This window comes from Laccaria bicolor, genomic scaffold (genome assembly GCF_000143565.1).
Source record: "Laccaria bicolor S238N-H82 LACBIscaffold_1 genomic scaffold, whole genome shotgun sequence".
Lineage (NCBI taxonomy): Eukaryota > Fungi > Basidiomycota > Agaricomycetes > Agaricales > Hydnangiaceae > Laccaria > Laccaria bicolor.
This window is the reverse complement of record NW_001889872.1, coordinates 1,319,646-1,342,488: the sequence shown is the minus strand read 5'-3', so window position 1 is coordinate 1,342,488 and position 22,843 is coordinate 1,319,646. Positions and strand designations below refer to the sequence as shown.

The window sequence follows — 22,843 nt, the reverse complement described above, 5'->3', positions numbered from 1 at the left end:
TGATCAATCGTTTGAATAGTGAAAAGCCACTAACATTTTAATCGCATGCATGATAAAACCTCCTGACCCAGACATGGCCATTGTTGGATGAGTTCGGCCGGGGAGTACCTGTCCTTAACTCAGCTACAAGCGAGAGCATGAGCGTGAGGACGGACCTGGTAGCGGCGTAACCAAGACTCTGTGACAGTTGGGCAAAGATACTGGGGAAGATTTCGGAGCCTCGTTTGTAAGTCGGCCGCAACCTCAATATGGGAGTGAGATGGATGAGCAACGGGACGAATCTCTCGCACTTACTTGGACGTGAGGAGTATGGACCACAATCGAGGCGGAACCGGCCAGGTACGGTGCCATTTTCTCAATGATTGAATGGGGTTCATACTCGCTCGCCACGATGAGACTTGTTAGTTTGTGAGATGTTGACAAGTTCAGAGTGAAGACAAACAAACCCGTCGAATCCTCCAGCGAAGAGGTCATCACGAGTTTTGTTTAGAAAATCCAAAGCAGCTTTTCGCTTATTGAGTCGAGATTTTTGTCGTTCGGATCTGATTTGATCAGAAGGTAGTTCAGACGGGGGCAACACTGCTGGCAATCAGTGGAGGCTACAAAGATTAGAATTGTTGAAAAAGAACCTGGCGTATAGTCTTTCTGGCATGTGGCCCAGTTAAGGGACGCAAGCACAGTGGTGATCCCAGTTTTGAAGTTCATTTGCGACATGACAGGATAGGCAGGAGGAGAGTCGGTATCACATATAGTGATTAGCTTCCCTTCACCTTATAAACGTTTAGATTGAAGCGACCACTAATTCGGAATACAAATACCTCCTAGTCTTTCCAGAATTCCAGAGACCACTATGCCCGAGGCGTCATCGATGGCAAGGTACTTGCCTCCTGGTCGAATATTTGCTAAGTTCAGTATTTGTGACAGCGAGTCGATTCGAATATCGCGTATTCGATTCTGATCCTTAATGAACCAGTATTCGCAGACATTGAACAAAGTTGGCTCGATCGTGGTAAATGATTTAGAGTACCTTTATCTCGAAGTCAACATCAATGAGAATAGAGATTAGTAAATTTTACTTTGCTTCCTTCCGTTTTTTGTACTTCTCTTTGCTGTACTCAGTTTTCAAAGAGTAGTTGGCATGTTGCTCTATTTGCCTTTTAATTATGTCCTACACTCGTACGTGTCTGTATCAGCTGATTTTTATGCAGAAGCAGAGCAACATACAGATGCATGAACACCAGATTGTTTTAAGGCCTGTATCTCCTCTAGGGTCAAGGGTTGCACAAATTCACCATCGTTGATCAATTCGTTCGTAGCATCGGTATCCTCTGGAAAGAGATCAATGAGCGGGAAGTTTGTCATTATCCGCAAGACCTACCTACCTCCTGCAGCGTTCGAGGAGGCACGACCTTCAAGTGTTTCCCCAATATTTCGAAGGTCAGCCCATATTGCTCATCGATGAGTTCATTGGCAAAGAATGAGCCAAATTTCCCAATGACCACTGTACTGTCGAAAGTTTGGTTGAGGATATGTGAATTGGTTCCTCAAAAAACAGTACACACGAATCTCTCTCTGGTTTGATGCTGCGCACGTCACCGTTTGGTAGCCTCACTAGCACCATATCCCCCGACTGGATCCTTGACGTTCTGAGTTCTGAATTTATGTTGGAAGTGGACATCTTGGAATGATGGACTCGGAGGATTTGAGGTGGTCACTGATGACAAACTAATTCTGAGGATTGCACTTGCTTCTACCAAGCCAATTTACCCTAGCACTTCTATGTCTTCGGACCCGACAACTTCTAGTCTGAACCAGCTCCTAGCGAAGGTTCAGGCCTCATCTTCTTTGCTGCCAACTGAAGTCTTGTGTCTGATTTCTTCTTTTCGATCAAAACACTCCACTGCTTCAGTCCATTCGACAGCCTATCTAATTCTATCATCCCTCTGCCAATCCCTTCGTTCAAAGGCGAAAGGGGGGGATCATGACGCTGCTACAATGGATATTGTACGTATATTTCAAGATTCGGTGGTAAATTTCGTAGGCGATACAGAGGAACAAGCTATCATTACTGGCCTTTCCTTTCTGTCAGCTCTCTTTCAAGTGGACTGGGACTCGGCATCCATGATTTTACTTCAAGAAGGAGTAATCGACAACATCATGGATAATGTCGACCTCTCACCCTCCGCTGACCTCGCTTACGAAACGGCCCATCTTATTGGCCAAGCCTGCGGTCATAAAAAATGTCGTACCCATCTGACACCTCGAGTCAACCTTTGGCTTGAATCGGAGGTCACAAACACGCAGAACCAACGTGTGGCGGCTGCCGCGACTGTCGCCCTGGTCAAGCTTCAAAAAGGAGCGAGCGCTGATGACCCCGTAAATGAAGCACCAGACAAGAGTGACGCGTTGGCTCAGAATTTGAAAAGTATAATAATGACCAACGGAGAACTGTCATCGATGGTAGAAGCTATCGAGGGGATGGCTTACCTCACTATCGACCCAGCTATCAAAGAGACTTTATCAAGAGATCCAGCGTTTTTGAAACGGATATTTTCCCTTTTCTCATACCGAAAGCTAAACTCACCTGTCACAAGTGGGAACCTTTCGTTGGTCTACGGTGTGCTCTCCATTATAACCAACATCACCAGCTATCGCCCTCGCCTCAGTGAAGAGCAGTCTCAAGTGGAAAAGCTGAAATCCATGACCAAGTCCGGGAAGGGATCACTCTCTGCACAGGAACCATCTATCTTGGACAGTGACGATCACGTTAGAGCGAGAGTTCGCCGTCTCATCGATGCAGGTGTACTTCCAGTCTTTTCAGCAGCGATGTCACAAACGAATAGTCGCGGAGTGAGGCTCAACGTGGGTAAAGCGTTGCTGAGCATCGTTGAAGATAAGGAAAATAGAGGCAAGGTGTTGCAAGCTGGAGGAGCGAGGGTTTTGCAAAATCTCATCAAGGAATCTCGAGAATCTTGTGAACCACCGAACAGGGAACTGATGCGTAACGTTATTGACGTAGAACCTATCCAGGCATTGGCAAAACTCTCGATCACGTCCTCGCCTGTACAAGTTTTCGGTCCCAATGTAGGCGCCATGATAGATGCGATCCCACCATTCTCTCACATGGTCACACACCCCTCGTCGAACTTGTTGCAACGCTTTGAGGGTACAATGGCTCTCACGAATATCGCCTCTTACAGCACCGATCTCGCCACGCGGATTGCAAAAGCTGACGGCTTAATCAATAAGGTGGAACTTCTTCTTCTAGAAGACCACGTACTAGTTCAGAGGGCCTCCATGGAACTTATTTGTAATCTCATTGCTGGTTCGGACGAGATATTTGAGAGATACGGTGGAGGGGACACCCTCGGATCTGCAATGTCCAAACTGCAAGTAGTCCTTGCGCTATCGGATGTCGACGACCTTCCAACTCGGTTAGCCGCGTCGGGAGCTCTTGCGACGCTGACAACCTCTCCAGGCGCTTGCCGCGCTCTACTCGCTTTGCAACTTGATAGACATCGCTTTCTGCCGATGCTGGCGCAGCTTATTTCTCCTTCCGAGAGCACAGACAGCTCAGGGCAAGCGCAGCACGCCTCCGGACTTTTGCACCGGGGGGTGGTCTGTATTCTTAACTTCCTCGTCGCCCTCTACAGCGACGCACGAAAATCCATTTTCAAAGAAGCAAAGGACGCTGGTTTGATAGAATCACTCGCAGACGTTACCGAGAATCCCAGCGTTAAGACGAACGAGCCCATTCAACGAACTGCAGCCCAAGCGCTCAAGATCTTGATGGACTCCGGCAAGTAGGATGTAATTGTACACAATAAAAATATCTTGCGTTCGTATGGCAGAAGTACATCAATTACAATAAATTTCGAGATTGAGGAGAAGCAATCCAGCGGGTAAGTGAAAGGGCGGTTTGTGCCAAGTTTATGCCACTGTCCTCTTCGGAATTTGGCCCAATTTGGTATGTAGCCGCGATCACTGTGCACTTTCCATTTCTTGATCATCTCCTCGAGTCGCAGGGTTTGCTGGCTAGCGACATCCACCAAGAATCTCTAGCTTTGCAACACCAACTTGACCCCCGAAATGGTTGGCCACCCTTTGTCGTCCTCCCATCGGTGTTGTTCTAATTCATCGCAGGCACCATCCAAAAAGGCGGGGAAGAAGGTTACGCCGGCATCCAAGAAGTCTGCTGGTCAAGGGAAGGTCGCGAAAGTACGCTTCGCTCTTGTATATTGGAGTGTCATTATTCAATTCTCTTTTACTTAGGCGGACTGGAAAGAAGGGTTCAAGAAGAAACAAGTCGGAGTATCTGACATGACATTACTGACCACCATCAGTAACGAAGGCGTTAACGAGAACCTGCAAAAGCGGTGGACAAACGGAGAAATATACACATATATTGGAGCTGTTTTGATATCTGTGAACCCCTTTAGAGGTAGGAGTGTAGTTCAACGTTGCTTATGGAGCTAACATACGGGTGATGCTAGATCTGGGCATCACGGGGAGGAAACACTTCAACGATATCGAGGAAAGAATAGGCTGGAAGTTCCTCCTCATGTCTTCGGCATCGCAGAAAGCGCGTACTATAACATGAATGCATACCACGAGAATCAATGTGTTATCATTTCCGGAGAGTCAGGCGCTGGGAAGACGGAGGCTGCGAAACGGATTATGCAATACATCGCTGTTGTGTCCGGGGGACAGGATAGTAGCATTCAGGAAATCAAGGATATGGTGTTGGCCACGAATCCTTTGCTTGAAAGCTTCGGCTGTGCGAAAACTCTTCGAAATAACAACTCTAGTCGCCACGTAAGTGGCATGGTCTGTAAAGGGGACACGGAGCCTGACTCCTTTACCAGGGGAAATACTTGGAAATCATGTTCAACGGGGTGGGCGAGCCTGTTGGCGCTCAGATAACAAATTATCTTCTGGAGAAAGGTCGGGTCGTTGGTCAGATCGAGAACGAACGCAACTTCCACATATTTTACCAATTTACCAAAGGGGCTTCAGATGAGCAGCGTGGTACGTCTTGAAACCTCCTCTTGTTACGTTGGTTCAATTCAACTGTTCTGTAGAACTGTTTGGTCTTCAAGGTCCAGAGGCTTATGCGTATACTAGCTTAAGCAACTGTCTTGAAGTCAGCGACATCGATGACGTCAAAGATTATCATGATACGATTGTCAGTTGGTTCTTCTGACTGGCCAAGTGGTTAAATTTATATTTTATTTTAGACTGCTATGGGGGTAATTGGTCTGACCCCCGATGAGCAGAATGAGATTTTCAAGATGCTTGCCATTGTTCTCTGGTTAGGCAATGTTCAATTCGAAGAGATGGACGATGGGAATTCCAGCATCACCGACACAGGAGTAACCGACTTTGTAGGCTATCTCATGGAAGCCGATTCCGCTTTAGTCCAGAAAGTGCTTACCTCTAGAGTCATTGAAACATCAAAAGGAGGTCGAAGGGGCTCCGTTTATGATGTTCCCCTAAATCCAGCACAAGCGACATCCGGAAGAGATGCGCTTGCGAAGGCCATATACAACAATCTTTTTGAATGGATTGTCTCTCGCATTAATGTATCCATGAAGACTCGTTCGGCTCACGCTCAAATCATTGGCATCCTGGTATGAACATACGATATCATATCGCTATTTCTCCTTACGCTACTGTTTAGGACATTTTCGGCTTCGAAATCTTTGAAGTAGGTTTCGATATTCCCTTCTTTGAGTCTACTCTGACGTCCCTGCAAGGATAACTCATTTGAGCAACTTTGCATCAATTATGTCAACGAGAAGCTGCAGCAAATCTTCATTGAACTCACGTTAAAAACGGAACAGGAAGAATACGTCCGCGAGCAAATCAAATGGACTCCGATAAAATACTTCAACAACAAAATTGTCTGCGATCTCATAGAAGAACGCCGGCCGCCCGGCATCTTTGCAGCTTTGAATGACGCTTGTGCCACAGCTCATGCCGACCCAGCTGCGGCGGACAACAGTTTCGTGCAAAGAACCGCAATGCTCTCCTCGAATGCACACTTCGAAGCACGTGGTTCCCAGTTCCTAGTTCGGCATTATGCAGGGGATGTTATGTACAATGTTGCTGGTATGACTGATAAGAACAAGGACTCTCTCATCAAAGATCTGTTGGATCTCGTTGGCTCCAGTGGAAATACATTTTTGCAGACTCTTTTCCCTGACCGCCCAGACCCCAACAGCAAGAAGCGTCCTCCGACCGCTGGAGACAGGATCAAGGCAAGTGGACGCACAAGCATTAATTCATTCCCCTAGCTAATTAGTTGAGGCCTCTCTAGCAATCTGCAGGGGCTTTGGTGGACAACCTAATGAAGGCGCAGCCGTCATATATCCGAACAATTAAACCAAATCAGAACCGGAGCTCCAGTGAATACGATGTAAAGGCCATTCTGCATCAAATAAAGTACCTTGGCTTGAACGAAAATATTCGTGTTCGCCGAGCAGGCTTTGCCTATCGCAATACTTTCGAAAAAATGGTCGAACGCTTTTATCTCCTTTCTTCGCATACATCCTACGCTGGCGAGTATACCTGGACAGGTGATTCAAAATCCGGGTGTGAACAGATCCTCAAGGATACTGGTATAGCAAAGGACGAATGGCAAATGGGCGTCACCAAAGCATTCATAAAGAACCCCGAGACTGTATGTGTACTACTTTGATCTCAGTGGTACTTACGCTGATCTCATTTTAGCTTTTCGCCCTTGAAACCATGCGTGACAAGTACTGGCACAACATGGCTGCACGCATCCAGCGTGCTTTCAGGAACTACATGCGGTACAAACATGAGTGTGCTCGTCGAATTCAACGATTCTGGAAAAACAATAAAGAGGGTATTGCTTATGCGCAAACTCGCGACTATGGGCATCAAATTCTTGCGGGGCGCAAAGAACGCCGACGGTTCAGTCTGCTCAGCTATCGAAGATTTATGGGGGATTACCTTGACCTCAATGGCAAAAGCTCTCTCGGGGAAGAATTAGCGGGCGCATGCAATATTGGAGGTAAAATCTACATTTTAATCATTTTATATTTCTACTAACGCTGGTAGTACTTAGGGGAGTCCGTCACCTTCAGTTCTAGGATTCACCTTTTGGTTTCGAAATTGGGTCGCTCCAGCAAGCCCAGTCCTAGATTTATTGTAGTGGTAAGTTGGATATTTTAGCATAGAAAATGCTGTACTAAAAGCATTTAAGACAGAGAAAGCCGTCCACATCCTAATCCTTTCCGTGAGAGATGGCCAGACGCAATATAACCTTGAAAGGAGGATACCTTTGTCTACGATCAAAAGTATTGGAATGTCCAACCTGAGAGATGATTGGCTGGCAAGTGGATTTCATCTTCTTTTCGAAGGGCAAACAATTTTAATCACCAAATAGACATTGAATGTAAATGCATCAGAAGAAGGTGACCCACTCATTAGCTGCTACTTCAAGACGGAACTCGTCAGCAATCTCGTGAAGTTGACACGATCCACCGTCAATGTGGTTATTGGTCCCACGTATGTCCTTCCAGAGCTTCGCAGTTGCATATGCTCACTTTCGTCAAAGTATCGAGTATTCCAAGAAAAAAGATAAAATGGCTCAAATCAAATTTATTAAAGATGAAACCGTTGCGAAAGATGACTTGTACAAGAGTCATACCGTTCATGTGGCTTCTGGGGAACCCCCGAACAGCGTATCGCGTCCTCCAGCAAAGAGGAAACCTGGGGTTGTTCGTCCCATCACACAGGGAAAGCTGTTGAAGGCAGGCGGTCCATCTGACGTATGTTTTATCGGTCATATTGAAAGAACGCTATGTTGACTTGCCGTTGTAGAAACCGAAACCGAGATCCGTCCCTAAGCCCAAACCTGTAGCTCAGCCACTGCCAGGAAGGGATTCCACTACGGTTGCCCCAAAACCGGCCATTAAGCCCTCCGTTACTCCCTCTTCCACGGTAGGCCAGCGTCCCCCACCAGCACCGCCACGTAATATCGCTCCCCCTCCCCCTCCCGCCAAGCCAGAGACGCCAATGTATCGGGCGAAATTCGCGTTCGAAGGACAGGAAGGAGAGATGTCCCTGAAGAAAGATGATGTAGTGGAACTTGTGGAGAAAGATGATAACGGTTGGTGGCTCGTCAAAATGGATGGGGTCGAAGGCTGGGCTCCCAATAACTACCTGGAGCTGGTCCCCCCCAAGGCTGTCTCTGCACCCCCTCCCCCTCCTAGGTCTCGGCCTGCACCCACAACCACGCCGAAAATATCTCTCACATCTGTGGTTGCTGATGCATCGTCCAAACCTGTATCTGTATTCCCAGGTATGCAACCTTCCAATGGATCGGCCACTCCATGGAAGAAGCCTTTGACTGCGGATACTACTCCGGCCAGCTCCCGTCCGAGCTCCGCTATAGGATCCAAGCCCCCTCCACCTGTAGCAGCTAAACCGAAGCCGCCCGTAATTCCAGTAAAGCCTAGCGTTTCGGCAAAGGGACCAGCAAAACCGCCTATTCCGACTGCTCCCCGTCCGCCTGCTGCTTCCACTTCGCGCTCTAGTAAACCGGCAACGGCGGTTGGGCAAGTAGATCTTGCGGCTGCAGTAAGTTTGTTTGTCACGCATTCGAGAGAGCTGTTACTGATGATGTGATTTTTGAAGCTTGCCAAACGTGCGCAGAGAATAGCAGACAGTCAATAGGTATCAGTGAGAAATTGTATTGTAATTCCTGCAGTGGATGGATGGATATAATATAGAAATAGTAGACGGACTCGTAAGTAATGCTGGTGATAACTGATCCTGAAAATGCATGGGTATCTATGTGAGTCTATTGGGATGAAAAATGAACGCGCCTCCTCGTAACCTAGACGGATTCTGTGACGAGTATGGGTGGAGCCCCAGGGCTCTGCAAAGGAGAGTAACTAGAAAGCATCATGGTCTCCACCTCGTCTTCAGAGCCTAACTCGTTTGACGGAGGTCGAGGTAAAGGCGTTCCGATGTTGTCATCATCACGAGAAGAGCGGGTTTCATGGTCTGATATATCGCCACTGGAACCTTGCCATGTGCGGACTTCCTCGGCGCTTAGGACCTTTGCGCCACCTTCGGTTGTTGATCTTTCCAGAGCTCGTTTGCCGTTCGCCAACAACCCCTCGAGGACGGCTTTTATCCGCTTATATATTTCGTCTCCATCTTCAACTGCGTCTCCGTCGTCCTCCTCATCATCTTCTCCGTCATCTTCATCATCCGCCACCTCGTTGGGTTCGAGAGAGGACTTGACTGCTCTGTACGCACGAGGAGGGAGGATAAGCCGTGATTCTCGGAGTTTGCGACGTAATTCTCGAATTTCCTTTGCCTGGCGATGTTTCGTTGCCTCAAGTGACGCGTTTATACTGAGCAGCGAACGGTTTGTAATCTCTAAATCAGCGATCTTGGGGGGAGATGATAGGCGTGGGTTGTATTGTTTAGGATGTGATCAGAAATTTACCTTGCGGATAGATTTTGCTTCAGCCTTGACTTTACGCTCCGCAGTGTCCTCCCCAGCGTCTGTATCTCTGTCTTGGCCACTGTCGCCTGACCAATTGTCATCGGGTGAATTAATTGAGGTGTAGTGGACGAGAGTATCCAGCGTCGCGCGAAGCTGTTGTTGGCTTCCGAGTTCCTGATGCGTAGAACTACTGCTTACAGCAGAATCTCCCCCATATGATGCGGAAGACTGTGACACCGAAGACTTTGAAGAGAAGGACAATGCAGAAGTGGGGGGTGAATGGGGAGGCAAAGGTATTGAAGTAGGGTCTACTTTCGCGCCGTTTATTTTTGCATTGTTTATAAACTGGTCGCCGTTTGGGCGAAGGAAGGGTAGGTAAGGTGGATGAGAGGTCGGGGGGCTTGTTCGCACTGTTGCAAAACGGTGGGGGTTAGCGGCCGGCGTAGCTGTGGTGATGGGATAGAATTGAGGGATTGGAGGGGAGGATGGGGATGTGTTTGAGGTAACGGAGGGTGTACGTGAATGAGACTTTGGAGTACGCGTAGATGAACCGTTAGAAGTATAGTCGCTGCTGACACTCTTGGCAATTCCGGTGACTTTGGAACGGATACGAATTGTCGGAGAGATTGGATTCTCCTTGTCAGAAGCCGTTGACTGGTCAAAAGGAAAAAAGCGGGGAGACTCGGAGACGGAGGACGGGGTGGAAATTTGTAGAGACGAGAAGGAGACGGCATGGTGTAAAGAGACACTTCCTTGGCGAGTTCTTGCATCGTTGTAGCGAGCAGCGGATTCAGAGGTGGTAGTCAGAGACCGATTGCGAAGCTCTGGTGTATTTGGGGCAGAATTCGGAGTCTGTGAACGAATTGGTGTTGATTTGACGGTAGATTGAACACGGGGTTTGAAGGTGGGCGAGAGCGTTTCGTTGCGAACTTTTGTGGGTAACTTTGAAGGAGAAGCAGGACGCGAAATAGGAGTTCGAATTGCAGTAGGCTTTAAACGAGGAGGAGGAGGAGTACTGGCAGACGAAGGTAAAACTTTCCTCTTGGTCGCCATGAACGCAACATGAACGTCGCAAAATGAATTCAATTTGATTTATTTACCGAGTGCAGCGACAACACTCTTTTGCACATATTTGCCAACCATGTCCACTTCAATATTCACCTTTTCTCCGACTTCTTTCCTGCTCAGGCTGATCTTCTTCTGCGTATGTTGGATCAACATAACACTGAACCGCCTCTGCTCATCATCAACCCCCGTCAACGTAAGCGATGCCCCGTCGATCGTAATGTACCCCTTTGGGATCATATAAGGCAGAAGAGATGGTCTGGCTTCTGTCGGAGCCGGCAGCTCAAACGTCAACCGGAGCGAATCGCCATCGGCGACCCGTTCAACCACAGTCGCAGTAGTATCCACATGAGCCTTCACGAGGTCATCGGTCGTCTGTAATATATAATAATACCTCATCTCACCTGTACGAAATGCCCTCCAAATCGAGCATGAGCCGCCATTGCTCGCTCCAAATTTAGTTGATCACCGACCACCCTTTCACCTAAGAGACGTCAACCAACATCCCACACCCAAATGCCAGAAAGGGACGAGCCTAGATCCGTCCTATCCAACGTCTCATTAGCCAGCCACACCTTGAACCATCCACCAAGCTCTTCCTTATCGAACTCGGTGACGGTGAGGCAGGCTCCATTGACCGCGATAGAGTCCCCGATATGGCAATCTCCGAGAATCTCCGCAGAGTTGGAGATGGTGAGTGTGCATCCCGCCGAGTCAACGACGATGGAAGAGACCGTCCCAAGGTGTTCGATCTTGAGTCAAAACGTCAGCAATGAGCTCAACGTCCCTTTCGATGTGCGTACCAGTCCGGTAAACATTCAAGCAAGTCGAGAAGACACGTGACGTATTAACACATTGACCTTCTCGTTGCAAATGGTCGAGCCGCAGAACCGGACAATTCTCCAGTCGTGGACAGGTATGCGCATTGCATTACCCGTTATCTTCTTTTAATTCCTTTGCAGGACTCCCTGCAAGAACAAGGCTCTTCCTTTCGTTCGGCGTTTGTGTCATGGGCGCAACTGGTTTGATCATCTCAGACTATATGGAAAAGGTTGTCCCTCCTACGACTCCTGCCCAGTCGTAAATATCGTGAGTTTTAGGCTGTCTCGTAATACAGAGAATAATAATGTCTAGGTTGTGGTACAGTGTGGATTAGGCTTGGACAATCAAAATGTCAAAAACATAGCTTCGCTCCGAGGTCGAATCTTCTCTGAATGCTCTCTGCCTTGCGTAACAATGTCATCGAGGGTTGTCATTGTCGGATACCTATGTCCATCCTCACTCGCAATTTTGTACTCCCAGCTGCTTTTTTCCCAATCAGGAATCAAATTTTCTTCGCCATCGCTGTATCTCTTGCCACAGACCACATCTCGAAGAAAGCCCCACCACGAGTCGAAAAAGGCGATTGCAAGAATGACCGTGGCGACAAACGTGACTGCAATAATGCTGATTCCAATGACTTTCCATCCCCCCGCCGCACTAGGAGGTGTTGTTGATTCTTCTGGTGTGATATAATCGACCGAGACTGTTGGAAGAATGGCGCTAGTACTTGTCCAGCTGTTTGCCGCTGTAGTCTGCGAATCGCCCGACGCCGTTGAAGAGAATGTGGACGAGGGGGTTGTCACGCTAGAGCCAGTCTCCACGACCTTGGATAAGCTTGTCGAAGATAAGGATGGAAGGTTCAAGCTGAAGGATGTCAAGGATGTCGCGGGATTCCAAGTTTCTACCGTCGCCGTCGTGGTGGGGAGGTCGTCGCTTTCAATAAGGCCAAAAAAGTCCCGACCATCAGGGATATGCGATGGTTGCCATTCGATTGGGTGCGCCAGCGCGAAGAAGGGTAGAAGCAGATTGACAACCACGACATGAAGCCACATAGATGATAGAAAGAGAATGGTAAAAAGTAATAGAGATCAAGAGGTCCTATATCCTGTCACGTGCTACTATGGCTCTATCAACTTTTCAAACATCAGCCAGTCCGCGCTTTTCCTACACATCTCTCTAAATGCACCGCTCGGAACTCTCAGCAACGAGCGAGGATCTCCGAATTCTACAATATTTCCGTCATCCAAAACCAAGATGCGGTCGTAATCCATGACAGTCTTCAATCGATGTGCGATGGTTATAACAATCGCATCAGATAGTTCTTCTCGAATCGTCTTTTGGATCTATACATTCCATCCATAAACGTAGTCTCGTAAAATTTGTAAGGCGTATACGGACCTGGTCGTCGAGAAGCGAGTCTACTTGAGATGTCGCTTCATCCAAAATGATGATGTTGGTTCTTCTCAGCGTCGCACGAGCTACAGCAAGCAGTTGCTTTTCTCCTGCGCTCAAAGATCCATGGTTCACCCTCATGTCCAAAATCGTGGGCTCATCGGCGGTGGGTGTGTGGTTCAGGATATTCGTCAAATGACACCGCTCAAGGACGACCATACATTCCTCTGGAGTGCAATGCCCAAGTGGATCGAGATTGCTTTGGATCGTCCCAGAAAATAAGGAGACGTCCTGGCTGAGAATTGTCTGCAAAGGAATATGTCTCCAGATGGTGTCGTGCAGCAATACATCCCATACGTACCACTCGAGTTCGGAGATCTTCAAGGCCCAGGGTTGATATATCAATTCCATCTATACTGAAGCAGAATTGGAACACGGTTCGTAATTATGACGGCAAGGTACTCACGATATCGTGCCAGCAGTGGGCTCAACCATGCGGAGGAGGGACATTGCTAGAGTTGATTTCCCTGGAACTTTTTGAGATAGATTGTAGGTAATTTGCACAATTGACTTACCAGAACCTGTCCTTCCCACCTTGACGTCATGTTAACTTCATCAGGAAAAGAATCAGCCGGTCAACATACCACACCAATTTTCTCCCTAGCTTCCACGGTGAACGTCAAGTTTCGTAGAACCGGTGGAAGATGAGGCGCATATTTCACAACCAAATCTTCCACCACCAGCTGTCCATTACTTGAAGGCCAATATGCAGGTGGCCTACATTTCTCGATAATTGCGGGGGCTTCCTGTGGAATGTTGAGGTACTCCGTAACCCGCTCGACGCTGTTGAAATCTAGTTCTAACTGAGCAGCGACCCTGTTTTTAATCTCGAACTCAGGAAGGATAAATGTGAAAATCGACAATTCGCCAACCTGACAAGCTGTCGACTGGCTTCGGCAAAGATACCCGCTTGAACTATGACGATTGCTGCTGAGCCGTTCGAGACGCCTCGCCATAATGCAAACATAGTTGCGGCAAATACAACGACCGAGCCCAAACCTAAATACGGTCTCCTTAGCAAGTGCCCTAAGGTTCAAAAGATCTCTCACAGTCATATCTCCATCTCAACCACCCATTGACAAGCCACTGTATATTGAACATGAAAAACCGAGAGAGAGCATTGCTTTGATAGGACATACGTAAATATGATCATAACATTGAAACTTATCGACCTTGAATCAGTTCATTAGCCGCAATCCATGGCTCATCTTTTCACCACGTACCCTCAAATAAAAGCGGTTTTGATATCGGTCCTCCATTCCAAAGGCTCGGATATGTGTAATCCCTCGTAGCAGTTCATCAAAGCCAGCGAATGCCGGAGACAACGAGATCGATTCGAGTCTTCGGAGGTCTCTCGAAGCGTTGATATACGGTGGAGCCAGTCTGACGTATAACCAGCCAATAAAGAGTGCAAAAGGCGCGAAGGAAGGCACAACGTATAATATGACCAAGAAGGACGCAACAAAGTTCAGAATGCCAGAGAGACAATTTCGAGCAGAATTTTGGAGAGCACCATCAATACAATTGATATCCGTAGTAAAGCGATTTAGAATTCTTCCGATGGGTGTCACATCGAAGAAACGGCTGGGTGCTCTCGTCAGTCTTCGGAGAAGAGAAACAAACAATGACCGAGAAGCCTGTAAACTGGCATAGTATCCCACAGCAATGTAGAAGAATACCGAGAAGGCACCAGCTGTAGAGATATATAGATAAATTCGCAGCCAAGGTTTGACATCAACGTCGGGCGAGGGTAGGCCCGTCCAAGGATAGCCAGAGAATGCGGTGACCGTCAAGGCAGGTAAACCATTCTGATAAGCCTCTCCCCACTTTGCTAGAAAAAACTGGAGAACCACGTCATTTCATAATGAAACAAAGGCGAAAAATATAACAAACTTGATTCCCGATGTTGATAAACCGAATAAGCAGAAGAAGGGAGATCGTAATAAGCCAAGGCAACAACCCGGCTGCTCGAATGTATGTCATATAGGTGTGGGCAGAGACACGACCTTCTGCGCGAGCTTCCGCCTCGATAAGTTTACCGTCGGTTGGCTGACGGCACAGTTTAGATTTATCGTCCATCCCTAATACATCGGCTTCATTCTGCTTAGGACGGGGATCGCTGTGTTCCAGAGACGGACTGTTCTCCTGGATTTGAGCGACAGCGCTGAAAATTCCTTGATCCTTCAACTCTTGGATAGACCCTTGGCGGATAACTCTTCCTTGCTCAATTTCGACAAGGTACGACGCTGTTGGCAAACAAAGGGCAATGTGGTGCGTAACAAGAATGATAGTTCGGCCACGAACAAGATTGCCATTGAGGCAATGTTCAACAAGGTGCTGAGCAGTGTGCATGTCCACCGAAGCTAACCTGACAGACCATAATTACGTGTGATGACAGGACGTTTTTGCTTTACTCACGGGTCGTCGAGAAGAACGCACTATGCCGTATCCATTAGATTCTTGGGTGGTACATGGGCGAGATGCCGACCTTTGCTTGTGAATACATTGCTCTTGCAAGAGCAATCCGGGCTCTTTGGCCACCAGACAACGTGATCCCCTTTTCTCCAATTTCTGAAAATGTAATTGGTTCTGTGGGTGCTTCCAAACAGGAAGGCCTTACCAGTCAAGTCCCCAGCATCGAAAACTGCTAGGTCTGGTCGAAGGGCGCAGGCATCCAAAACTGCATCATATCGGTCCAATACAAAAGGTGAGCCGAATATTATATTATCTCGAATGGTGGCATGTTCTAGCCCTGAGGTTGAAGTCTGAATAATGTTTAGCGTGTAAGATAAGCGCAACACACGCACAGGGGACCTGGGCGCAGAAGGCAACCTGATGAAGAGTTTTGTCTAATGAAACCTGTCCTGACTTGCAGTGCATTTCTTCCCAATAACACTTAATTAAGGAAAACCATGATCCATGGTTTTCGCTCACCGCCTAGGAGGGCCGCCAAAAGTGCACTTTTTCCCGATCCAGTGGCTCCGATTACGAGGCTCAAGCTTCCTTGAGGGAAGGTAAGATTCAAAGGCCCAAGCTGAAAACGTGATGGGGTCGCGGAAGGGTGTTTGCGCTTCTGCCATTCGAACGTAGCGTCACAAAACTTGACTTCTTTGAATCCCTGTTCTGTCGGTGTTGCAGTCAATGTTGAAGCCCATTTGGGAACTTCATCTTCTCCCAGAAACTCTTCGATACGTTGCATGGAAACATAAGCTGAAACAATCGGGATAAGAGGTGGGTCGCGCAGTTCAGTGACGAATTACCATTTAGAATCGCAAAAATTTGTCCAGGAAGCGCGACCATGGGTTCTTGAAGTTGGGAAAACAATGCAATAGACGTGAAAGCTTTAGATACTGTAAGTTTTTCTCTAGCGATCAGGGTATAACAAAGGAAAGATGTTAGGGCGGTTGCAGATGGCATCCATATCCTGAGCATACGTGAGCAGTTATCAGGAGAAAGAAAAGCAAGCAAGCTACCATATAAAAGAAATCAAAGTATCGACAACGTTTTCCTTGATGCGCCACCGGAGCTCAGTTTCTCTGGCATCCTGAACATTTCGAGCCCATTGATATTCTGCTCGAATAAGCTTCGACAGTTGACAAAAGAAGAAAGTGCATTACCCCAGCCATAAAACTTCAAAAACCGAATATTTTGCAACAACTCATTTACGAGGCTCATTCGGGTATCTTTCGCTTTCCATGCAGACCTTGTGATCTTAAAAAATGAATCAAGTAGCTATAGTGACCAAAAAGACTACCCACTCACAAAAATGTTATACTTTGCCAGAGGATAGTTGAGCACATACGCAATTACAACCACTATTACTCCAGAAAGCGCGCTCCAACCAAGGATCCTGATAGAAGATTAGTGGCGTATCATTCAGTCAAAAGAGAACACCCCTACTGATATAAGAATACAAGCGCGATGATGATGCGCACAGGAGATGTGGCGATTGCTGAGAAATCCCAAAAGCGCTGGGCTACCATGTACGAATCACCTCTTACGAAAAACCATCGATTTTATTATCTATAGGCCTGTCAATCGGAAGCCAAAATTTACTGACTGCATTAGATTCACGATTTTTCCGAGGTCGGCATTGGATTCCTTGCCCTTCTCGTGGTCGATTCTACCACTTATTTCTTGCCGTTTGAGAGCCTTGTAGTGAAGCGTACAGAAGAGTTGACCTCTGGTCCGTTCGTAACATCGTCGCGCATGCCAGCCTTGGAAAAGATCTACCTGGGCAAATGACAGGTCGACAATAAATGTCAACAGAGTCCAGTAAAATGCAACGCGTTTTCCTTCGGGGGTATCGGCAGCGAGTGCAGACAGGATTTCTTTTAAAGCATATGGGGGAACGAAGCCTAAACAAGTCTAAGCATATAAACACTCCAGGTGGGAAAATGTTACTAACCAACAACGGCACTCCACATTTCAAGCGAGATGTCAAGAATGAGGTCGAGGGAATTTGATGCTACAAGAAAACGTAACAAAGAGTGTGTAGGGTTCCTAAAATTCGCTTCAGAACGTGCGTAGTATAGACCGAATGCGTCTCACAGCGCTCGATAATGGAGGCACTTTGTGAATAGATTTTTATGACGAAAAAATGGAGACAAAGTCCAAACATCTGTTTCGTTCAAGGTCCTTTGAGAGGCAAGAAGGAGGATAGGGTTGAGGAACGTAAATCCGCTCCACGACCATAAATTTACATCGTCCTCTGGACATGACAAATCGGAGGAAGGCATCTGCGATGCTGGGCGTCAGCGGTAATATGACGCAAGGGAGCTGAAAATCACATCTTTTGGTTGTGCAACGTTGAGTGTGGGTCGGTATGTCTTCAAAGGCAAAGTTCCTGCAACCCACACGAACGTTGTGGGGAATATCATTGCGATGAAATCTACTGCGGCTTGCTTGTGCATGAGAATGCTGTAGACAATGTCGACCAATGACGCTATCAATAAGGAGGATGCGAAGGCCATTAAGAGGTAAGGGGGAGTTCGCGGGGGTCTTATGGCAATTGCGATGGTAACGCATGCCTACCCAATGAGATTGAATTGGGCGGGTTTGAAAAGAAAAGCAGAACTTCGTACCCATGAAATGGTACAGACCAGGCATCTCATAGCATATTGTGTCTCCCCAATCCAGATTGTAAAAACCAGACGAGCCAACCAGCCGGCAGCAGAAACAGTCGCCAATGCGGTCAACACACGAGACTGAAGGGCCGTAGGATGAGGTTGGTCGTCTACAGGATCTAGTAGGTCTTCCAAGGTTAGAAAACTCCGGAATGGCGCGGAAAGGTAGCGCAATCGCGTTCTGAGGCATTTAGGTTGCCCGACGAGAGTGCAGAAGATGTGAACCAGAACGAAGGTTGCAGGCAGAAACGTTTTAACCGATTCCCACAGATTGGCTTGGTCTACGGTAATAAGTATCTTGTCGAAAAAAATGTAGTTAGCACCACTCAACCCATATGTGCACAGGAGACTTACGAGGTTCAAGACGCCCATGGCCGTCAACGCGTCAAGACCAACAGTCACCAACGCATGTTTTCTCACGACGCCAGGCGGCACAGTGTTGCCAACTTGCAGGGTGGCGTACTTACATGCTGCTTACTGCAGGCTATCGCTGGACCAACGGTGTGCTAAGCACAGTCTGAACAAAGTCCACTCTGACCTGACCTAGATGCTTTGAGAAAATGTTGTATTTATGCACGTTGTACTGTGACAGCAACTTGTACTTGATCTCTTCTAATGCGTACGCACGCATGTCACCAGCAGTCCATTTAGCTGATAGTATGAAGCCAATATGTGTCTGGGGAACACTGGAATGCACTGGAAACGTGACGTCACGGTTGGTTACGACATGTCCTTGTAATGTTGTCACCCAATTAGCCCTGTTGTCACCTCTTGTTATCTCTCCACCGAGTTCTCTCAACACCCTCCTCCCGATCTACACTTCTAATCGGAATGTCGTCTCGCGAACCTCTGTGGTTTTGTCATGAGGCACTATTCCTTTACTTCGCCCTTGTCATTAACTGACCTGAATTACAGTGCCATTCAGAGATGAGACCACTCATGGTTTGTTCCTACTGGCGCATTTGTAATTACACGATGAAATCGAGTTCTTATTCAGGTTCCTGATCCTGTTTGTGCATCGTGCCATGGCAGTTTCGTCGAGAGGGTGATTTTGCCTTTGCATCTGTTCAAGTCCTCGTACCTATCGTCCTTTAGATGGAGAATCCAAGAGACGATCCTCGCGAATTTACTCACACCGATTACGGTGACCTTGATGGACCACCTCCCGACATGGACACTATTCTTTGTGAGCTTCTCGTTTTCACAAAGAGTGGTGCTCCTTAGAGTTCTCAATTCAGTCACACTTCAAAGTCTCATGGATAGAGGTATGGCACGACCGTCGCAAACCCGGACACAAAACTCTACTTCACTTTCACGTTCCGTAAATGTGTTTCTAAATTCCCGTTTGCTCCTCTTGACACATCTTACCAGAACAACAGAATGAGTTTTCAAATCAGCGGGCCGAACGGTTCACGAACAGTAACACTCGGCGGGATCAACACGCTAGGTGACCATTCTGGACCCAATCCAGCTTCTGTGCCTACCATGTCCGAGTAACGGCGTTTACTTCGTTTGACAAAATTCTTTTTAACCCATCTCCTAGGTTCCTTGGGCCGAACCCTCAAGGCGAAGGGGGCGCGAGAATAACTGGACCTTTAATAGCGCAATATCTTGCGGCCCTCCTCGGTCAGCATGACCCGTTGGCGTCCTTTTTTGGTGGACAATCGCCCGGCGGAATACCGGAAAACGGCAGAATGGGTGATTATGTATTCAACCAAGAAGGTAAATACTCGAAGGTGTCTACATTGATCCCTTGAATATTTTTTTCAAAAGCCCTGGATCAGATCATTACTCAGATTATGGAGGGTTCGAACGCCCACCGCCCGGTTCCAGCGACAGATGAAATAATCGATAATCTACCTAGAGAAGTGTTGATGGTGGGGTGTACGTAGATTCCGCTCACTCTCGTTGATATTCTCATTACATCTGTGATTCTCCAGCTGCAACGTTACAAAACGACTGCGCCGTTTGCAAGGATCAGTTCAAGCTCCATACAGATGACCCCGACGAACAAGTAGTCGTGACTCTTCCATGCAAACACCCTTTTCACGAACCCTGCATCATTCCTTGGCTCAAGTCGAGTGGTACATGTCCTGTCTGCCGGTAGGCATCCTCTTTTTGAAACTCTAGGTGGCGCTAAGTGACAGACACGTTCAGGCACGCTCTTGTACCTCAACCAGAGAGTCATCAACCCCCGGAGGGCTCAAGACCCACACAAACGCGTTCGAGTCCGTCGAGCCCTACGACGCCACCGCGGTCTAACAGGGCACCGGACCAAGCTGGACTATTTCGAGGCATCTTTGGTGGGATGACGGGCCAGGGTAATGGGGCCAACAGCTCATCCCGACACAGCCGGGGTGACTCAAATCCCGCTTCAAGATCTCCGAATTCGCGCAACAACAATTCGGGAGGGAGTAATATACCAGGTCGTTGGGAGGATGATCTTGATTGATTCGCGAGCCATTGCCATATAACTATATCATGATTAGTTTGATTTTTGCTCCATGACGACGGGTTGGTAGATTTCTCCTAGAGTTACAGCAAACATGATGGGTTGTCTATTCGGAAGAAAGAGACAAAGGTACAACAAATCTGAGAAAAGAAATCATTGACATTATTGAAAGGCAAGAACTCTAGAACGCAAGGACTTTCAAGGACGTATGGATTATCTTCCAAGCTTTCTTGAACTTTCCTAGTCGATTCTCTTCTGAAGTTTGCTCGTTGTTCCCACTGGAATTATCAAAAACATTTATGATCTACGTGTACTCTATTCAGACCTGCTCTAGGTTTGACCGTGTGGCCATGTGCTAATCGAACTGCAGTGCTAGACAAATCTCATCGTGATTCCGAAAACAAGTGATAAAAAGAACCTAGAAAGCCGGACCGAAGACGTGACGAACTAAGCAAATCGAACCTTCTCTCCCGGACGGCCCTCAGAGAGAAGAACCACGGCCTATTAGGGAAGGTGATTGAGACCATGGGTGACCATTTGTCACGGAATGCTCACATATTTGCCGCTGATCTTCCAGCCAGCTTCAGTTTGGTCGAGGTTCTCTGCGATACGATCTCCATCTGGACCGAGGCCAACAACGACATCGCTCTTGATCGTGCGAAGAGTTGCGACCTTCGGAGCACCTGCTGCACTGGCCATTGGGCCGATGGCTACCTCAAATGGGGTGCTCGCCGGTGCGGCACAATCGTATGTTAACTTGCGGTGGTTGAGGTCCCCCTTGAAGATGACCAGATCTGATCGAGAAAGATGAAGGAACAAATCGGGTGCTTCGGAATGGAGGTCCCAAAAAGTGTATCCAGTGCACCAAAACGGGTGCTGCTCGTATACCCATTTCCCCTCTTTCTCGTATTGCTACAAAACAGATTATTTAAGTGGGATTGAGAGGGGCCGAGAAAGCATACCTTCCAACGCCTTCCGAGTCTTCGGAGAGACTCCAGTTCTACATCGGTCGCATTAGGGAACAATTGACCATACACCAGCGTGTTAAGAAGCCATTCCCAGTCCTTTTTGGTTACATCTGACACAAACCAAGGAAAACGCTTGCCGTGGAAACGAATTTGCGTCGCAAGGCCGCTTTGCAATAGGAAATCCGCTGTGATACCAATTGAAGCAGATAATAACGGCGAAAAAAAATACAAATACCATAGACGCAGTCACAGTACAACTCAAAGCCTGCATTGTCGAGAACGAAGTCAATTCTTCCACCGGTTTTTTCGCGGAGCTCTTTGACGGTTTCCCAAAGCCTAGTCAAATCGTTCCCAAGAATATTCTTCTCAGTGGCTGCAAGATGGTCGCCACCAGTGGATTGAAGGGACTTGATTTGGTCTTCTGTCATGTTTATTAAAAGGGAGAGGTCCGTAGAATTACCCCAAAGGCAAACTGAACGGTAAAGGTCAAGAAGACTTCATGAAAGGTGTATTGAGTGGCAACCTTGGGTGAGCTCAAGGAACATGAGTCGTTCTGCTTCAAGCTTCTCGGCTCGAGATAGTTCTTCTGCGATTTTGAAGGGTTCGGCAAACCGCATAGATAACTCAAAGACAGCATCGGAAGAGCGAGAAAAGGTGTCGTTCTGAATGTAAACGATGTTCAAGTTAAAAAGCCGAGACCCTGAAATTGTACATACTTTTTGTCTGTAGAAGACATCGTAGTTCCGCCAGAACTTGCTAACGCTGAAGCACTCGTGGAGCCGACGATATTTGTATGCCTCTGCAAAAAGCCAAGGCGCGTTCATGAAATCTTTACCTAATTTCGGTCACAGCTTCAACGCCTTGCTTAACGCCAAGTAGTATGAAGAGTACCTTGAAAGTATTTGGCGATTTCTTTGTTCCAAAGGGCAACATCAGCCTCGTTGTCGTCGACGATTGGGCGCAACTTGGCGTTTCCACTCAAGTCAGTCATGAGTTCGCCCATGCGCTCGATACATTGGACGAGATCTATGACTTCCTCTTCCGGAGACTGATTGTTGAGGGTTCTAGTCGCGTCCTCAATGGCCTTCCCAAGGATAGTGGGCAACCTCGACTGCATAGTGGCATGAGCGAAAGAATACTCATGATATCCGCGGTACGCTGGCCAAGGCGGATTGTTGGGGTCAACCTAACGACCATTAGAACGGGAGTGAAATTTTTTTAAAAGCGCATATATGCACCCTTGTAGGTGTTCTGGGCCAAGGCGCCTTGATATCTTTCTTGCTAGGGAGATGACCAAGATGCAGAGTCACCCTGGATGGAGCACTAGAGGCAGATGAAGACGTTATCGTGTCGTTCATGTTGACGGCAGTAGTAGTGGTGGTGGTGGTGGTGGTGGTGGTAGTGGTGGTGGCTTTATTAAAGACGGAGTCTCATTTTTGGGGTTTCATATATAAAATTGAAACCCCAC

General features: G+C 47.6%; 10 protein-coding genes across 10 annotated transcripts; 4 read left to right on the top strand and 6 right to left on the bottom strand.

Moving 5' to 3' along the window:
- Nucleotides 1-3: 3 nt before the first annotated feature.
- On the bottom strand, nucleotides 4-1,678 carry LACBIDRAFT_301185 (uncharacterized protein; the record flags this gene model as incomplete). Its single annotated transcript, XM_001873386.1, has 10 exons — nucleotides 4-108; nucleotides 156-242; nucleotides 295-397; nucleotides 447-579; nucleotides 630-770; nucleotides 819-1,027; nucleotides 1,077-1,168; nucleotides 1,225-1,328; nucleotides 1,379-1,506; nucleotides 1,563-1,678. The coding sequence occupies 10 exons, from the start codon at nucleotides 1,676-1,678 to the stop codon at nucleotides 4-6; spliced, it is 1,218 nt and encodes a 405-aa protein (XP_001873421.1).
- Nucleotides 1,679-1,779: 101 nt separating this feature from the next.
- LACBIDRAFT_301184 (uncharacterized protein) lies at nucleotides 1,780-3,807 on the top strand (the record flags this gene model as incomplete). The annotated part of the gene is made up of 1 exon (XM_001874003.1): nucleotides 1,780-3,807. The coding sequence occupies one exon, from the start codon at nucleotides 1,780-1,782 to the stop codon at nucleotides 3,805-3,807; it is 2,028 nt and encodes a 675-aa protein (XP_001874038.1).
- A 477-nt stretch (nucleotides 3,808-4,284) lies between these two features.
- Nucleotides 4,285-8,658, top strand: LACBIDRAFT_229023 (myosin class I heavy chain; the record flags this gene model as incomplete). The annotated part of the gene is made up of 14 exons (XM_001874002.1): nucleotides 4,285-4,452; nucleotides 4,513-4,815; nucleotides 4,866-5,028; nucleotides 5,082-5,185; nucleotides 5,238-5,630; nucleotides 5,681-5,707; nucleotides 5,757-6,264; nucleotides 6,330-6,682; nucleotides 6,733-7,039; nucleotides 7,094-7,182; nucleotides 7,232-7,364; nucleotides 7,437-7,536; nucleotides 7,586-7,799; nucleotides 7,852-8,658. Coding segments are annotated over 14 exons (3,669 nt in total), but the record flags the coding sequence as incomplete, so codon positions are not given.
- A 211-nt stretch (nucleotides 8,659-8,869) lies between these two features.
- On the bottom strand, nucleotides 8,870-10,543 carry LACBIDRAFT_301182 (uncharacterized protein; the record flags this gene model as incomplete). Its single annotated transcript, XM_001873385.1, has 2 exons — nucleotides 8,870-9,433; nucleotides 9,491-10,543. The coding sequence occupies 2 exons, from the start codon at nucleotides 10,541-10,543 to the stop codon at nucleotides 8,870-8,872; spliced, it is 1,617 nt and encodes a 538-aa protein (XP_001873420.1).
- Nucleotides 10,544-10,582: 39 nt separating this feature from the next.
- On the bottom strand, nucleotides 10,583-11,373 carry LACBIDRAFT_243830 (uncharacterized protein; the record flags this gene model as incomplete). The annotated part of the gene is made up of 4 exons (XM_001873384.1): nucleotides 10,583-10,909; nucleotides 10,960-11,032; nucleotides 11,087-11,307; nucleotides 11,359-11,373. The coding sequence occupies 4 exons, from the start codon at nucleotides 11,371-11,373 to the stop codon at nucleotides 10,583-10,585; spliced, it is 636 nt and encodes a 211-aa protein (XP_001873419.1).
- A 55-nt stretch (nucleotides 11,374-11,428) lies between these two features.
- On the top strand, nucleotides 11,429-11,639 carry LACBIDRAFT_301180 (uncharacterized protein; the record flags this gene model as incomplete). Its single annotated transcript, XM_001874001.1, has 2 exons — nucleotides 11,429-11,471; nucleotides 11,518-11,639. 2 exons carry the CDS (start codon nucleotides 11,429-11,431, stop codon nucleotides 11,637-11,639), a joined length of 165 nt encoding a protein of 54 aa, XP_001874036.1.
- Nucleotides 11,640-11,721: 82 nt separating this feature from the next.
- On the bottom strand, nucleotides 11,722-12,429 carry LACBIDRAFT_301179 (uncharacterized protein; the record flags this gene model as incomplete). Its single annotated transcript, XM_001873383.1, has 1 exon — nucleotides 11,722-12,429. One exon carries the CDS (start codon nucleotides 12,427-12,429, stop codon nucleotides 11,722-11,724), a length of 708 nt encoding a protein of 235 aa, XP_001873418.1.
- A 66-nt stretch (nucleotides 12,430-12,495) lies between these two features.
- Nucleotides 12,496-18,327, bottom strand: LACBIDRAFT_301178 (pleiotropic drug resistance ABC transporter; the record flags this gene model as incomplete). Its single annotated transcript, XM_001873382.1, has 27 exons — nucleotides 12,496-12,720; nucleotides 12,776-13,075; nucleotides 13,131-13,185; nucleotides 13,236-13,296; nucleotides 13,345-13,363; nucleotides 13,414-13,645; nucleotides 13,702-13,828; nucleotides 13,879-13,915; nucleotides 13,969-14,001; nucleotides 14,053-14,670; nucleotides 14,723-15,197; nucleotides 15,248-15,267; nucleotides 15,318-15,400; nucleotides 15,450-15,581; nucleotides 15,637-15,711; nucleotides 15,764-16,039; nucleotides 16,090-16,253; nucleotides 16,303-16,399; nucleotides 16,447-16,540; nucleotides 16,592-16,679; nucleotides 16,730-16,825; nucleotides 16,890-17,187; nucleotides 17,238-17,332; nucleotides 17,381-17,568; nucleotides 17,620-17,859; nucleotides 17,914-18,252; nucleotides 18,310-18,327. The coding sequence occupies 27 exons, from the start codon at nucleotides 18,325-18,327 to the stop codon at nucleotides 12,496-12,498; spliced, it is 4,485 nt and encodes a 1,494-aa protein (XP_001873417.1).
- A 298-nt stretch (nucleotides 18,328-18,625) lies between these two features.
- On the top strand, nucleotides 18,626-20,217 carry LACBIDRAFT_320862 (uncharacterized protein; the record flags this gene model as incomplete). The annotated part of the gene is made up of 8 exons (XM_001874000.1): nucleotides 18,626-18,670; nucleotides 18,871-18,897; nucleotides 18,953-19,141; nucleotides 19,219-19,448; nucleotides 19,499-19,677; nucleotides 19,729-19,839; nucleotides 19,896-20,058; nucleotides 20,136-20,217. The coding sequence occupies 8 exons, from the start codon at nucleotides 18,626-18,628 to the stop codon at nucleotides 20,215-20,217; spliced, it is 1,026 nt and encodes a 341-aa protein (XP_001874035.1).
- A 637-nt stretch (nucleotides 20,218-20,854) lies between these two features.
- On the bottom strand, nucleotides 20,855-22,733 carry LACBIDRAFT_243185 (uncharacterized protein; the record flags this gene model as incomplete). Its single annotated transcript, XM_001873381.1, has 8 exons — nucleotides 20,855-20,908; nucleotides 20,963-21,319; nucleotides 21,370-21,560; nucleotides 21,611-21,847; nucleotides 21,899-22,037; nucleotides 22,092-22,210; nucleotides 22,267-22,561; nucleotides 22,614-22,733. The coding sequence occupies 8 exons, from the start codon at nucleotides 22,731-22,733 to the stop codon at nucleotides 20,855-20,857; spliced, it is 1,512 nt and encodes a 503-aa protein (XP_001873416.1).
- Nucleotides 22,734-22,843: the final 110 nt, after the last annotated feature.